The following is a 13,234-nucleotide window of genomic DNA, read 5'->3' on the forward strand; positions in this document are numbered from 1 at the left end:
CCTTTGCACCTCTGACAATGAACCAAGTGAAATGGCCGTCGGCGGCCGAGGCCATTTCACTGTTTGGTTTGATCAAACGAAATAGGCCGCCAACTGGTTATCTCTCGATAAATAGTTGTGTCGCATGCATCTGTCATGCATGAAACAGTCAAGCTGAAAGCCTCGAGGTCAGATGGCCCTACTTTCATTGGTTGAATGCATTTCTATTTGTGCTGCCGATTATCCCGAGGAGGTCCAATTGCGAGTAGCTGTCATGCTGACCTTTGAGACCACAGACTCGTAGTATACACCTCTGTACCTCAGCCACCTACGTTCCTTTGCTTGACCTCTTTAACAATGTCTTCCAAGCTAGAAACGACGTTCACCCCGCCCAATTCCTCTTTAGCATCTCTGACAGCACCATCACTCCATTCTCCTGGTCTCCGTATAAGACGAGCCTCGATCCCAGCCGACGTGGCACCATGGAAATCACTAGAACAGCATGAGGCTTCAATAGTCATTCGCCATTGACCTGATGGAATATGGGCTTACGCTTTGAGTTCGTCGCCAACCATGATGATACCTTCTCCCACTTTTTCATCAGATATCTCGCATGCTTTCTCGTAGATGGTAGCAGATGGCTTGGCAGCTTCGACATCCCATGATAGGGTGGGAGAACAGGTAAGAAGGGGTAAGATCTGAAGTGAATCCAAGGTTTTGACTACGAATCATAGGTGAATTTGAGAAGAGGCCCGGGCTAAGAGTTCGATGCTCACGAATACGAGGATCAGCATTGGATACTACCGAGGTCTTGATTTCTAGCTCCTTAAGCTCTTTTACTAGCCTAGTATTAGTCCAAGGATTCAAATCAAACAACGAGCTGGGAGCTTACGGCAAGCGATAGTCTCTGGAAAGTTTCGATACCCGAGATCACTCTCAAAACGACTCATCAAAGCAGGTCCGATCGCATCAATCTTCCCATCCAATTCTGACAGCAGAATCATCTGAGTCAGTCATAGCTACTACATGGAAATTAGCGAAAGGATCATAACTCACCTCGCTTGGAAGCTCCGGCTTCCCTAAGGGTCTCATAGATGATTCTTGTCCACCATTCCTCAGGAGTCAATGGAGGCGTCGAATGTTTACCATACAAAGGATATTGGGCATCGACAGTTTTAAAGGCTGAACCGACAGTCAGTTTAGTCGATCTCAATTAGTCCAAAAGAAGATATACCGGGTTTGAATGCATTACGGACGCTCTGTGGGGTTATACTTGCAGATGAGAGCCCACCTCTGATAGCTTCTTCGTGGTACCTGCCGCATAAGTCAGACGCGAGAAGCGTATGCAGCAAAAATAATGAGATTTACTGTTCGTGGATGGGTAGCCTTGGAGTACAGAGGGTATCTAGTCATCATTTGTATGGATGAGCCTCCTACGTCGTTCTATGATTGGACTAGACTCACCAAAGACGTCAAAGAGAACCAAGCGAACCGGTTTCGAATTCGTTGATGAGGCCATATTTCTAATGTTCGGAATCGTGGTTAAGATTCTTGTCCTTGTCAATACGAAAAACATAGTCTAGTTACATCGATATGGTGTGCATAGCACATGTTTCACACCTAAACACCTTTACCCCATCGATCGATAACCGACATTAGTATTATCGATTGATGCAATGTTAATGAGAAACCAATGACATCATAACATTTACTCAAGTGGGGGTACCCTCCTACAAAAAGAACCCAACATGTCAGAGTGTAAGTTTCGAGTTCATCTCGCGCCCGTCTCTCATTACATTTACATCCGACAAGAGCAGCGCCGCTCACCCCCCTATTACTATCCATACATAGATTTCTAGCGGCAGATGCTTCATGCCTGAGGCTAACAAAGCCCTCCAAGAGGAAGAGCTTGAGAGCTTGAGAGCTATCTACCCGGTACGTCTTCCTTTGGGATCACATCAAAGCTTCAAAATCTCGTCTTACGTTGGTATCTGGTTTTAAAATGGATAATGCTGATGTTTTACGTGTGGTAGGACGAATGGCATGATATACCACCTACTAAAACAGCTTGGGGGACAGAGGTCGATGCGGGATGGTGGGAGGTCAAGATCTGTGCGATGGAGGATGAGAGAGTTAATGTGATCTTAAAAGGAAAGATGGTTCAGGTAAGGCAATTGCAACTCTTATCTATATTCGAATCTCATTCTAGCCAACAATGTTGGTAGGCATACCCTCACCAAGTTCCCCCTTTGCTGCTTCGAGAACCTGAATATTTGACAGCAAATCATGTGCAGCAACTGCACAAAATCATACAGGACAAGGCGAGGTCCAAAGTAGGAGAGGTCATGATTTTTGAGGTGATTTATTTCCTCTATAATGAATTCAAGTTACAAGATTGACTTTTCCACTAGCTTATTGATACAGTGCGAGACTTCATTTCGGAAAACCACGCGCCATTGCCTAGCCCTGGGGATGTGAATCTTATGGAGGAGAAAGCAAGACGTGAAGAAGCTCAACGAGCTGTAAGTGACATACTGAACCCCTCTATCAGCTTGGTCTTACCATTTGAAAGGCAGAGGAAGCCAGTCGAGCCACAGAAGCAGAACGTAAGAAAAAAGAATTGGACAAGAACAATCGATACTTGCATGACCAGATCCAACTCAACACCATCAAGAAGAAGGAAACCGCAAACAATGCCAAATATCTTGAAGAAGAGCGCCGCAGGCAAGAGTCTCTTGCCATGTTGGACATTGGTGATCTAGACAAGAGGGAGTTAGAGTTGGATGAAGCGATTGCAATCGATGGATGGGAGGGTACTTGGAAATCTTGGATATTATTTGGCGGGAAGAGGGAAACCCTCTGGACGACATATAGTGCGGAGCCCGATCGCAAACATAATTTCAGCCAACGATCCGACACAATTTCCTTTGTCAGAGCATCTTCACCCAACGTCACCGTTCACATTGTCGACTTTGCCAACCCATACTATTCAACCCCCCTCGGCATCAAACGAATCGAAGCTTGTACTGTTGAGGCTTTGAGAGCTCAAGGGACGATGTCGGAGCATGTAGTGAAGGTTTATGCGGTCAAGAGAGAGAAGAGTCCAAAGGGATGGGAGAGATTGATATTGGTAACTGAAGGATTGAGTGATAGTATGAAGTTGAGAAGCTGGATACCGAAGGAAGGTTTTGGAGAGGACCTTTCTAAAGTGAGTGTTGCCTCGGAAATCAATTCCATACAATGGCTGATACAACAGCAGGAATACATCTCACAGGCCCTCATAGGACTTAGTCAGCTGCATCAACGAAACAGTTGCCAAAAGCGTATGTGTACTCCTTCCATCCATTAAAAGTCTCCTAATCTGAGATGCAAAAGAGCTGGACCTGGATTTTACACTTATCTCGACAACTGCCAACGGCGTAAAGGTCATTAAGCTCGCAGGGACAGGTTATGCTCGGCGTATCGTCGATTTGCATCGCTCAAACCCGTTTATCAAGAATGTAATTCAAACCGTTCCCGAAGAGTGGTATGTTCCTCCATCTAGTCTTATCTATCCGTATGATGCGATCACTAATGGCAGTAGGTTATCACCCGATGAGCGTGATTCACCGCATTCCTATACTAGGCCAAGAGATATGTGGCATGTGGGGTTGTTATTGATTCAGATGCTCTTTGGACCTGACACTCTGCGGACGTACCACAGTTTCCCTACCCTACTTCAGCACGGTGGGTCCCTTCATATAACAATGCCGTGGTGGTGCAATATTCTGACTTAATGCTTCAGCTCCCAGATTGTCGGGCTCAATGACTGAACTTCTTACAGGCCTACTCCATCCCAATCCGAAGAAGAGGTTGACAGCCGACGAGAGCCTTGCCAAGTTAAGGTCATTCGACGACGTCACTCGTCGGGCAGTCCGAATAAGTAGTGGTACGTGCTCCTTCTTATGACAGCCATCCTCAGGAATCGGACTGACTAGTAGGCTAGCTCCAGGCCACGCTCGACATCAAAGCATTCCACAGAGTCCTCAAGCCTTATTGGGCGTATCTCCCGTCAACAGAAGCCTCTTTAACTTCCTGCCAAATACCCCCCAGCCATTGACACCCAGGTTATCTAGGTACAGAGCGGATTTTGAGGAGGTGGAGTTTCTGGTGGGTAATCACCGTCTGCGATTGCATATGACCGGTGAAAACAAGCTGACAGAAAACTTTTGGTAGGGTAAAGGTGGGTTCGGGGAAGTGGTAAAAGCGAGGAATAAGCTGGATGGGAGGTTCTACGCCATCAGTAGGTTCTTTCCTAGGATGAGACTGAGACTGACAACATGCCACAGAAAAAGTCAAGCTTCGACCTGAAGATAATGAGCAGAAGGTTTATCGTGAAGTTAACAACCTGTCTCGTGTGAATCACCAGCACATCGTTCGATACTACGGCTGCTGGCTAGAAGATGCCAATCCTCCCGACCTCACTCCGACTTTGGAAGATTCTGTACACACAGCTTCAACTGCAGGGACAGGAGCTACCTGTTCAACAGAAGAAGACATCTTCGCAGTCAACTTTGATGACTTTTCATTGTCCAGAAGAGATCAGTCGAGAAGCGCCTCTTTCCCAAGAATCCGATTTACCAACTCGAATGGAGATGATGATGACGATTCGGACGAAGATGATTCGAGTGAGGAGGATGACACCGAGTCGGATACTGAATCAGACTCAAGTGCTGCAACGGCCGATCCCTCGGAACCTCGTGGGCGATCTCAACCCCAGTCTTCTCTCTTCCAACAAAGGCCTCAAGCACAATCTCAACGTCAGAGTATTCCCGGCAAACCGTCGGCTTCAACATCGGTGATGACGAGCTCCACTTCGGATGGAATGGTCAGGAGGATCTTGTATATTCAAATGGAGTTTGTTGAGAAAGTACATCCCTGTCTCTTTCCCACTCTCATGAAGATAAAAGCTAAACCTTGGTGTAGCAAACTCTAAGAGAAGCAATCACTGCCGGCTTGACAGACGATGAGGTTTGGAGGTTGTTGAGGCAGGTTTTGTCGGCTCTAGCCCACATGGCGTCGTTGGGTATCGTGCATCGAGGTGCGTTTGTGACGTTGGAGAGTGCGTGTGCCTTTACTGATTGTTGAGGACAGATTTAAAGCCCTCCAATATCTTATTAGGTGAGTTAATAGAGAGATATGGTGATCATTACCGCTAATCCCGATATGTAGATGGAGATGGTAACGTCAAGATCGCCGATTTTGGTCTTTCTGTAAGCTATAACTCAAAGGCTCTTCATTCCCTTGCTAATACAGTTGACAGACGTCTGAGATGACTGCTATTGAAACCGCCTCCGGGCCAATCGCCTCCACAATTGACAACATAGATCAGACTTCCAATATCGGTACTAGCCTGTACATTGCACCGGAAGTTGCGATTTCGCGATCATACAATGAGAAGGTCAGTTAATATAGCCCCTCAACAAACCCCTGACTGATCTAACGGTATCAGGCGGACATGTACTCACTCGGTATCATCTTCTTTGAGATGTGCTACCCCTTCAAGACGACTATGGAACGTGTCCACATCCTCACCGCCGTGCGGCAACCAAGTATCTCTTTTCCCCCAGGATGGGGCCCAAACCACAAACCAAACGAAAGGGAGATTATTCGGAGATTACTAGCGCACGATCCAGCGGCGAGGTTCAAAGCGACTGAATTATTGAGGAGTCCATTGTTACCTACGCCTGAAAAAAGGAAGGAGGATTACGATGCGGTTATCTTTGGTCGGTTTGCACGCTTTTCGAACTCCTGCGCTCTCTTGCTGACCAAAACACGTAGAACTTACTGACCCTAAATCATCCCATTACAACACCCTCCTTGATACTCTTTTCGACCGTACTTCTCACAATATTGTCGATGTGAACCATCGCTTGGTTGACTATACCTATGACAACGATTCTGATGATCAGCTTCAAGTCTGGCTGACCGTTGTCATACAGCGTCTTGTTGACCTCTTCCAGCGACATGGTGCTGTCGAAACCTATCTGCCTCTGCTCATCCCCGAGACGACACTGCTTGATGCTTTTCCTAATTTGGATCCAGTCAGATTGATAGAAAAGAGCGGACAGGTAGTGCAGTTACCAAGCAGTGATGTCCTTGCTATGGGACGAAGTGCCACAAGGAGGCAGATAGAAAGAATCAAGAGATACCACGTAGGAAGGAAGTACACAGAGCACCAACTTGGTGGTCAGCCGGTGATCTCAGGACTACTCAGGTGAGTACATAATATTGCGTGTTCTTTCAGCAGACCTGTCTCACTTTATAACAGTTTTGATATTGTGTCACCTATCCGTTCTGCAGCGGCGGAAGCAGAATGCCTTGAGGTGGTGGACAAAGTCATTTCGGAATTCCGTGGTATGCGAGGGACATCTTCAGTGGAGTACGAGTTCCATGTCAGCCATGAAACAGGTGAGCTCCTTGCTATATTCTTCAAGCACACGCTGACACGTATCAGTGCTCGACGCTATTCTAGACATAATACCAGACCGTCCAGATAAACCTCGATTGAAAGTCTTAGAGCAATTCAGAAACCTTGGTGCTAGTAACAGCGCAAACCCTTCTGCACAGTCGAGGAATCTGTTGAGCAATGTTACCGGTCTATCGAGGATATTAATGGATGAGTTGGAGCAGTGTTGCATAGCAGGTGAGTTGTTCGATGGTTCATACTGTGTTAAATACTTATGTTGTGAACAGGTGATTTCGAAGTAGTTCGCAAGAGATTAGAAAGCATCTTCACTTCAACTAGTGCTAAGAGAAAACTAGATACTGCTCTAGATGATATGGCCAACGTTATCAATTCTGCTAGAGCATGCGGAGTGGCGAGGAAGATTCTTTTCCGGCCAACTCTTGCAAAGCACAGCGAGTTCTTCCGCGGAGGGTTTATGTTTGAGTGCGTGAGGAAAGGGAAGCAAAAGGATGTTGTAGCATACGGAGGACGGTGAGCATTACATCCGCTTATGAAAAAGCGGTAAGGTTAATTGTTTCTAGATACGACTCTTTATTGGAACATTTCAAACAGCCTGTAATGCACTCCCAATCAAGGAGAGTATTTGGTGTGGGGATGTCCATTGCTGTCGAGTAGGTGCATTCCAACTATGCCTCGAAGTCGTTGTTCGTTGATCCAATTGTTTCAGTCAACTTGCTCGCATCGTATCTCGATATGAGTCTTCTCTTTCTCGACGCTTAATGGAAAAGCCCAACGAAGACGAACGTTCGTTCGGTTACTGGAGTCCAGCCGTGAGTATCGAATTGTTGGATTTCACCCGAAGCCATTGACAAAAGCTGCAGCGATGTGACGTCTACGTGGCATCTTTCCCTCAGGTCGACCTTGCACACCGACTTCAAATTATTGGCGAGCTCTGGCGAGCGGGCATCAGAGCGGATTTCCAGTATGACGATGGAAGAAGTTTGGAAGAGGTCACACAGGAGTGCCAGGACCAGAACATCCTGTAAGTGTTCTAAATGGCAGCTTGGAACAAGTTCTGATCAAAGCATAGATATTTGGTCATTCCCAAAGCAAGCCGATCCACTATTAAGATAAGGAGTATCCTGCGACGCTCGGAAGTGGAAGGTAGGCCATTTGCATGTTTTGTCTCGTAGTTACCCTGAGCAAGCCTTCTAGTTCCTCGAAATGATCTGTGCAATCATCTGCGCATAGTTATTTCTGATCAGCGACGGATCGATGCGTCCTACGCCTCGGCTGAAGGTTCCATTCCTTCCGCTCAAGCCGCAGCCTTGTCGGTAGAACCCAAGCAGGCTGAAGTGGAGATCAAGCTGATATTGCCGCCCGAACCCATAAGTGCGAAGGGGACGAAGGGCAGGCCAGTTAGGAAACATCGTCATGGTACGAAGGTACGTTCTTTCCACATCCACATCACCTCGGATATGTGGGATTTTGCCTTGCTGACCGGCGAGCTCTCATCATAACGATTGCAGTCCGTCTACTATGATAAAGGTCGGTCTCCTCATAATGATATACCGCGCAGGGCAAGCGGGGCTAATTTGCATGTAGCATCTGATTTTGCAACCCAAACACAATCTACTTTACCAGTGCTCGGCATTGACCTTCCTCCTCTGCTGATTTGCCAACTTACCCTCGACACGACGTGGATCACAGACGACGAAGCCTGGCGCAGCTTGCTCAACAAAGAAGGGGTCCATCCGGGAGATAGACGGTATATGGAGAGTATAAGAGAAGGTGTGCAGCAGATGAAGACCGGCGGAGGTGGGAATGGGGGTGGTGGAGGGGGTAGTGGAAGCGGAGGTGGTGGGGTCGGTGGAGTAGGAATCATTGGAAGGGAAAATGGATGGATGTGGCTGTTTTGTGTGAGGGATAACAAGGTAGACCCTGTTCTGTGATTAATGGAAGGGTTATCAAACTGATGAGTTTTGATAGGGTTTCCTATTGCAAGTTGGACACGGAAAGTGATCGAGACGTAGAGAAGCTTATAACCTCATTCTTCAGAAATATCAGGTTTTTTGGCAATTCATAGCTCATTGATGTAGATTTGGAATGTATTTCGTACTCTGAATTTCAACCCCGCCATCAAAGTTACTACAAGAATGACGCTCATATATAGATCCAGATGCATTTAAGTTTGGGGTCATGACTACTCATCTCTACCATCTCCAAAAAGAACTCCATTACACAATTTTACATTCTACGACTTCTACTCATCCTCAAACGGGTACTCAAACGCTGGTGGGGCCTCTGCCTCCTCCTCGGGCTCTTGCTGTTGTTGTTGAGCTTGCCCAGTAACACCCGAACCCGGCGCCCCACCAGACCCTTCTGCGGTAGCCTGCGCCAAAATAGCTGCTGCCGCTTCGGGGTTTGCCGGCAGCCATCCAGGCCACAACTCCTTACTCAGTTCAATATACTCTGCAGGCTCCTCGGGCTTTTCGTCTCGAAGAACCACGATACTGCCACTCGCACTCGCTCCTGACGCTAACGTTGATGGTTTACCGTTAATATTAGAGCCAGAAAGAGGAGAGTGGTCAAGAGGTCGGACGGGCGTGTATCGTCCCGAAGTAGGGAAGGTGACGTATGCCAATTGTGACGGGGTAACGCGGGACATGTTCGGGATTTTGAAAGAGGATGGCTCAGATGGTTTAGATTTTTTTGGTGTAGGCGCGGCATCCTTGCCCTTCCCACTCTCTTCAGCCTTGTCGTCGGTCTCCATAACCTCACCCGCTTCGGCCTTCTTGACCCTCTCCCTCGCCTTAGCCCTTGCAGTAGTAGAAAGCACGGCAGCCTTCTGCTTGTCCTTCTTCTTCTCCTCCACCTTCTTCTCAGTGGCCGGATAAGCATACAAGCTCGGGCGGGCGTGGCATTCAAGCTCCAGTTGTGGAACCTTCATCTTGCCATCGATAGCAATCACTGCTGTAGGGGTGAAAGCAAGACCCAAACCGTGGGCGAGAGGGAACCAGTACCAGAACTGAACAAAAAGCGCCATACCGACAACAGCGTTCTGGTTCAAAGTACCAGCTCGTGTAGAGAGGGCTAGGGTCAGGTTGCGACCACCGGCATCAATGATACCCTGGGCGAGAGAAGCACCGAATCGAGCCATGGGATCTTCGTGTTTGTCGGCGACGACCTTGGCAAAAAGTTCTCGAATGGTGATAGACTTGGGGCATGCGGCTTCGGATTGTTGGATGAGAATCATGGCAAGGGAGATGTAAGCACCTTGACGGACATAGTCAACAGGGTCTTTGGTCATGGGTTCAAGGAGCTCAATGGCAGACTACCAAAATCACATTAGCCATTTTCATCCCAAGGAAGATTTTAATCTATATTTACCTCAAGACCAGTAGCAGCACACGAGATACCCAAAGCAAGCGTCGCACCATACCTCACATGGGGGTTATAGCTCTCGGCCAACAGCTGCACAACCCTAGGCACTGTAGTGTGGTTTCTGAAGAGTACAAAACCAAGAGCGGTGACAGCAGCCCGTCGAACATCGTCATTGACATCAGAGACAGCGACATGGAGAAGCTTCTTGACAGCCTTGTTGTTACCCGTACCCGCAAAGGCGAGGGCGATGGTGTACATACCGCCATATCGGAGGATGGCATCCTAGGCATCTTGTCAGTGCTAGGCAAAGGTTGAATGTCCGAAAAGCTCACCTTGTCCTCCGTCAACCTCTGGATCACAGGGTTCGCTGCCTCCCTCTGACCGTACATCAAGAACGCGATACCCATAGCCAAACCCCGGATAATCTTCTCATGCTGTGTTTCCCTCGCGTAAGATAACATCTCCTCCAAAGCTCTCTCTGACGCTGTACCGAGCATCACAAGACCCATGGCATAACCTGCGGCCTCGCCCGCGACAGCATCATCTTGGAAGAGGATTGGTCGAATCTCGTCGTAAATTTCATCGTCGGCAGAAGCCAATGCGCTAACGCCCATACCAAGAGCAGCACCGTGTTGGACGAGAGGGTCGTTACCTTCGGCCAAACCCTTCTTGAGCTCTTCCTCAGCAAACTCGACACGACCGGCATAGATGAGACCAAGCGCGAAGAGGGCACCTCCTTCACTGTACTTGTTGGGAGCAGCACCTCCGGGAAGGTAGGGCTTTACGACGCGGTTACCGTTGACCCAGCTTCCACGGTGAATGAGACCCAAAGCGGCAGTTGTGGAGAACTTGGCCCAGTTGGAAGCTCGGCCGAGCCAGTCGAGGTTCTCACGAAGGAACTTGTCCGATGTGGTGCCGCAGTGGGCAAAAGCGTTGGTGAAGGTGATGGCGGAGTGATAGATGGAATATCGATCTTCAAGAGTTTCCTTGGTGACTTTAAGTATTGACATGTCGGTCTTGTTGTTCCTACTGAGGAAATTGAGGAACAGTTCGGCGCTGGTGTCGCCTCGAAGAATGTTATTTAAGACTACCCGGACATCGTCCTCCTACAACATATTTAGCGGGACTTTGCGAATCAAATGGACACAACTCACAGAGCCGTCGACAGGCGCAGCCCATTTGGTCTCTCCCAACTTTTCCCGCACCTCGTCGATAAACGCTTGAGATGCCACTTCGGTGAGGTCAAACGCAATTTGGTACACCGTCAAGTTGTCGTCAACCTCGAGAAGCTTGACGAGGGATTCTACTGTTGATTCAACGTCTGAGCTTTGAGCCCAAACGGTAGTTATAGAATTCCAATCGGGGTTGGGGTTGAGATGGAATAATCGGCGAAGGAGGCTGAACAACTAGCGAAATGTCAATTCTTGTATATATTTTTAATATCCCCAAGGAGACTTACATTGGCACGGAAATCTTCCGGCCAAGCCTCATTCCCGCTAGTACCTGAGACAACCTCTGCAAGGACATATCGCAACAAATTCTCATCATGCACGACTCGCTCAGACTTCGATGAAGATGCTTGAGATGGCCCTCTAGAACTAAGATAGATCATCTCGATAAGGTCGAGCCGCCGAAGGGAGAGCGCCAAACCCATTGCCTACAGTTTGTCAGAAAGAATCGGATGCTGAGACAAGATCCAGACGTACGAGCTTTGCATTCTCCCCAGAGCTGCTTCGGAGAACAGAGTCAACAATGCTCTGCAGATCCGCTGGGATATCCTCTCCTTTTTGCGTTTTGTCAATCGCCTGATCCAAGCATCCAGCTACAAATCCAACCATTACTGAATCAGCATACCGGCCTCTGCCTCCCCAATAGACACGAGGCAAGACGAACCGATGATCGTTTCCCTGTACTCTCCTTCAGATTCCTTCTCAAATGCTACCCCAGCCTTCAATGCAAACTCTACAGCTTCATCTTGGAAACCCATGTAAAAGTAAATCTTGGAGATGAGGAGTGCGGCAAACGGTCGGTTCTCCGGGGCAAGTTCTTTGGAAAGAGGGTCGGCCAACAATTCCCTGCGGTACATATCAGTTCATGTTCTTATATAAAAGCCAAATCCAAGAAAGATAGACTTACAGATAAGGAAGCTTGTCCGACATTTCTGCCCAGAACTGGCCAACGATGGAGAGAAGGTGGTTGAGGGCGTAGACCCTGACATCCTTGTCGGGATCTTCAAGGAGGGTGAGGGATCCTGCTGCTGACGTCGTTACTGCTGGGACTGGCATTGTGGTGGCGGAAAGGGATTCTGGAGGAAGAAAGAAGTAAGCAGGAAGGAAGGAAGGCAGTAACGCGTCAAGTAAGCGGCCCACTGTTCGTGAGACACTGACGCTTGCGTGGTGGATGCCTCCTGGTTCTGGTGATAGTGGAGTTGGCCACGTGGTGTTCGCGTGGCGGGAATCAACGGAAAATGGTGTGTGGCACCGTTTGCGTCATCACTTTCTGCCGTTCTTGACGTGCTCTCTTAGGCCTCACTGCTATCTTTCCTCAACCTGCTCTACGGCTGTTTGGCATTGGTGTTTGACATCAGCTGCTAGTTCCAAGTTACATTTCACGAAAATGAGTAGGAAGAGGGTCGTTTGATGCATAATGCTGAGGTACATTTCAACGTAGTCTTTCGTTCAGAATGGACTTTAAAGGAGAATTCAATTGTCGAGCATCGCGCACGTACTTTCTTAGTCCTCTCGGCCTGCTCCTTGATCTACGTTCATCTCTTGTCTCCCATCTCCACCTCACTCCACACAGTTCTAAACAGCTCATCTATACCCATTGTTTTCTTCTCATCTCCTGTGGCGCCAGGCCATCTGAGTCCTTTGTTGTACACGTACATAATCCCAACCGACCGATTACTTGTAGTCCCTCTTAATCCAAAGTCATAAGCAGATGCATAAATAATCAGATGATTCCAAAAATAAAACAACCCAAACCATGCACCCGATGCGAAGGGTATACCCTGAATTACACTTTCCAAAAAGAAACGAACCTATATGCTGTCTAGCTATGTGCTTTTTCTACATCCCCTCTATTCAATCCCCTCTCCCAAACCTTCATACCGCTTAGACCTTACCGGCCTTCCTAGCCTGCTCACCAATCCAGTTCAAAGCGCTTCCCGCCCTCAACCACTCTATCTGATCTTTACTCAACGTATGCCTCGCCTCAATCTCGACCTTCTCCCCACTAGGCTTCTCCACCACAATCTTGACAATCTCCCCACCCTTTCCAGCCATCACGTCTTCAAGACCCTTGGTGGTGACCTTGTCATGCGCAGAGATTTTGGCATAGTCGGCCTTGTCGACGAACCAGAGAGGAAGGATACCTTGCTTCTTGAGGTTGGTCTCGTGGATACGGGCGAATGAACGGGCGAGG

General features: G+C 48.2%; 4 protein-coding genes across 4 annotated transcripts in view; 1 reads left to right on the top strand and 3 right to left on the bottom strand.

Annotated features, from left to right (window-relative positions):
* Window positions 1-156: 156 nt before the first annotated feature.
* CNM01740 (hypothetical protein) lies at window positions 157-1,605 on the bottom strand. The gene is made up of 8 exons (XM_024658315.1): window positions 1,444-1,605; window positions 1,348-1,384; window positions 1,214-1,293; window positions 1,036-1,161; window positions 872-967; window positions 756-818; window positions 532-700; window positions 157-471 (listed from the first exon to the last, which is right to left on the bottom strand). Exons 1-8 carry the CDS (start codon window positions 1,553-1,555, stop codon window positions 300-302), a joined length of 855 nt encoding a protein of 284 aa, XP_024513946.1. The 5' UTR covers window positions 1,556-1,605; the 3' UTR covers window positions 157-299.
* Window positions 1,606-1,767: 162 nt separating this feature from the next.
* CNM01750 (conserved hypothetical protein) lies at window positions 1,768-8,544 on the top strand. Its single transcript, XM_024658316.1, has 29 exons — window positions 1,768-1,914; window positions 2,013-2,144; window positions 2,205-2,336; window positions 2,391-2,501; window positions 2,552-3,187; window positions 3,239-3,302; window positions 3,355-3,505; window positions 3,563-3,705; window positions 3,764-3,907; window positions 3,965-4,128; window positions 4,195-4,261; window positions 4,308-4,888; window positions 4,945-5,059; window positions 5,113-5,139; window positions 5,191-5,231; window positions 5,282-5,419; window positions 5,471-5,744; window positions 5,800-6,235; window positions 6,290-6,429; window positions 6,476-6,664; window positions 6,715-6,958; window positions 7,009-7,098; window positions 7,155-7,257; window positions 7,309-7,469; window positions 7,518-7,591; window positions 7,643-7,872; window positions 7,957-7,975; window positions 8,033-8,361; window positions 8,417-8,544. The coding sequence occupies exons 1-29, from the start codon at window positions 1,852-1,854 to the stop codon at window positions 8,447-8,449; spliced, it is 5,031 nt and encodes a 1,676-aa protein (XP_024514011.1). The 5' UTR covers window positions 1,768-1,851; the 3' UTR covers window positions 8,450-8,544.
* Window positions 8,545-8,600: 56 nt separating this feature from the next.
* On the bottom strand, window positions 8,601-12,138 carry CNM01760 (endopeptidase, putative). The gene is made up of 8 exons (XM_568478.1): window positions 11,948-12,138; window positions 11,705-11,886; window positions 11,518-11,633; window positions 11,271-11,468; window positions 10,966-11,217; window positions 10,144-10,917; window positions 9,818-10,093; window positions 8,601-9,761 (listed from the first exon to the last, which is right to left on the bottom strand). Exons 1-8 carry the CDS (start codon window positions 12,094-12,096, stop codon window positions 8,691-8,693), a joined length of 3,018 nt encoding a protein of 1,005 aa, XP_568478.1. The 5' UTR covers window positions 12,097-12,138; the 3' UTR covers window positions 8,601-8,690.
* A 598-nt stretch (window positions 12,139-12,736) lies between these two features.
* CNM01770 (aconitate hydratase, putative) overlaps window positions 12,737-13,234 on the bottom strand; it is a 2,795-nt gene continuing 2,297 nt past the window's right edge. The window contains exon 4 of the mRNA XM_568476.2: window positions 12,737-13,234. This exon is cut by the window's right edge and continues 64 nt beyond it. Within this exon, the coding sequence (XP_568476.1) occupies window positions 12,925-13,234 (310 nt within the window). The 3' untranslated portion in view covers window positions 12,737-12,924.

This window comes from Cryptococcus neoformans, assembly GCF_000091045.1.
Source record: "Cryptococcus neoformans var. neoformans JEC21 chromosome 13 sequence".
NCBI classification, from domain to species: Eukaryota; Fungi; Basidiomycota; class Tremellomycetes; order Tremellales; family Cryptococcaceae; genus Cryptococcus; species Cryptococcus deneoformans.

Bases quoted from the DNA above. Each gene is read 5' to 3' on its own strand.
- CNM01760 (XM_568478.1), bottom strand. From the start codon at position 12,096: ATGCCAGTCCCAGCAGTAACGACGTCAGCAGCAGGATCCCTCACCCTC. The intron at 10,094-10,143 runs GTGAGCTTTTCG...CAAGATGCCTAG, and splicing joins AGAGGTTGACGGAGGACAAG to GATGCCATCCTCCGATATGG. The intron at 9,762-9,817 runs GTAAATATAGAT...TGATTTTGGTAG, and splicing joins GTGCTGCTACTGGTCTTGAG to TCTGCCATTGAGCTCCTTGA.
- CNM01740 (XM_024658315.1), bottom strand. From the start codon at position 1,555: ATGTTTTTCGTATTGACAAGGACAAGAATCTTAACCACGATTCCGAAC. The intron at 1,385-1,443 runs GTGAGTCTAGTC...AATGATGACTAG, and splicing joins GGTTCTCTTTGACGTCTTTG to ATACCCTCTGTACTCCAAGG. The intron at 968-1,035 runs GTGAGTTATGAT...TTCTGCTGTCAG, and splicing joins AGCCGGAGCTTCCAAGCGAG to AATTGGATGGGAAGATTGAT.
- CNM01750 (XM_024658316.1), top strand. From the start codon at position 1,852: ATGCCTGAGGCTAACAAAGCCCTCCAAGAGGAAGAGCTTGAGAGCTTG. The intron at 6,430-6,475 runs GTGAGCTCCTTG...GACACGTATCAG, and splicing joins CCATGTCAGCCATGAAACAG to TGCTCGACGCTATTCTAGAC. The intron at 6,959-7,008 runs GTGAGCATTACA...AATTGTTTCTAG, and splicing joins GTTGTAGCATACGGAGGACG to ATACGACTCTTTATTGGAAC.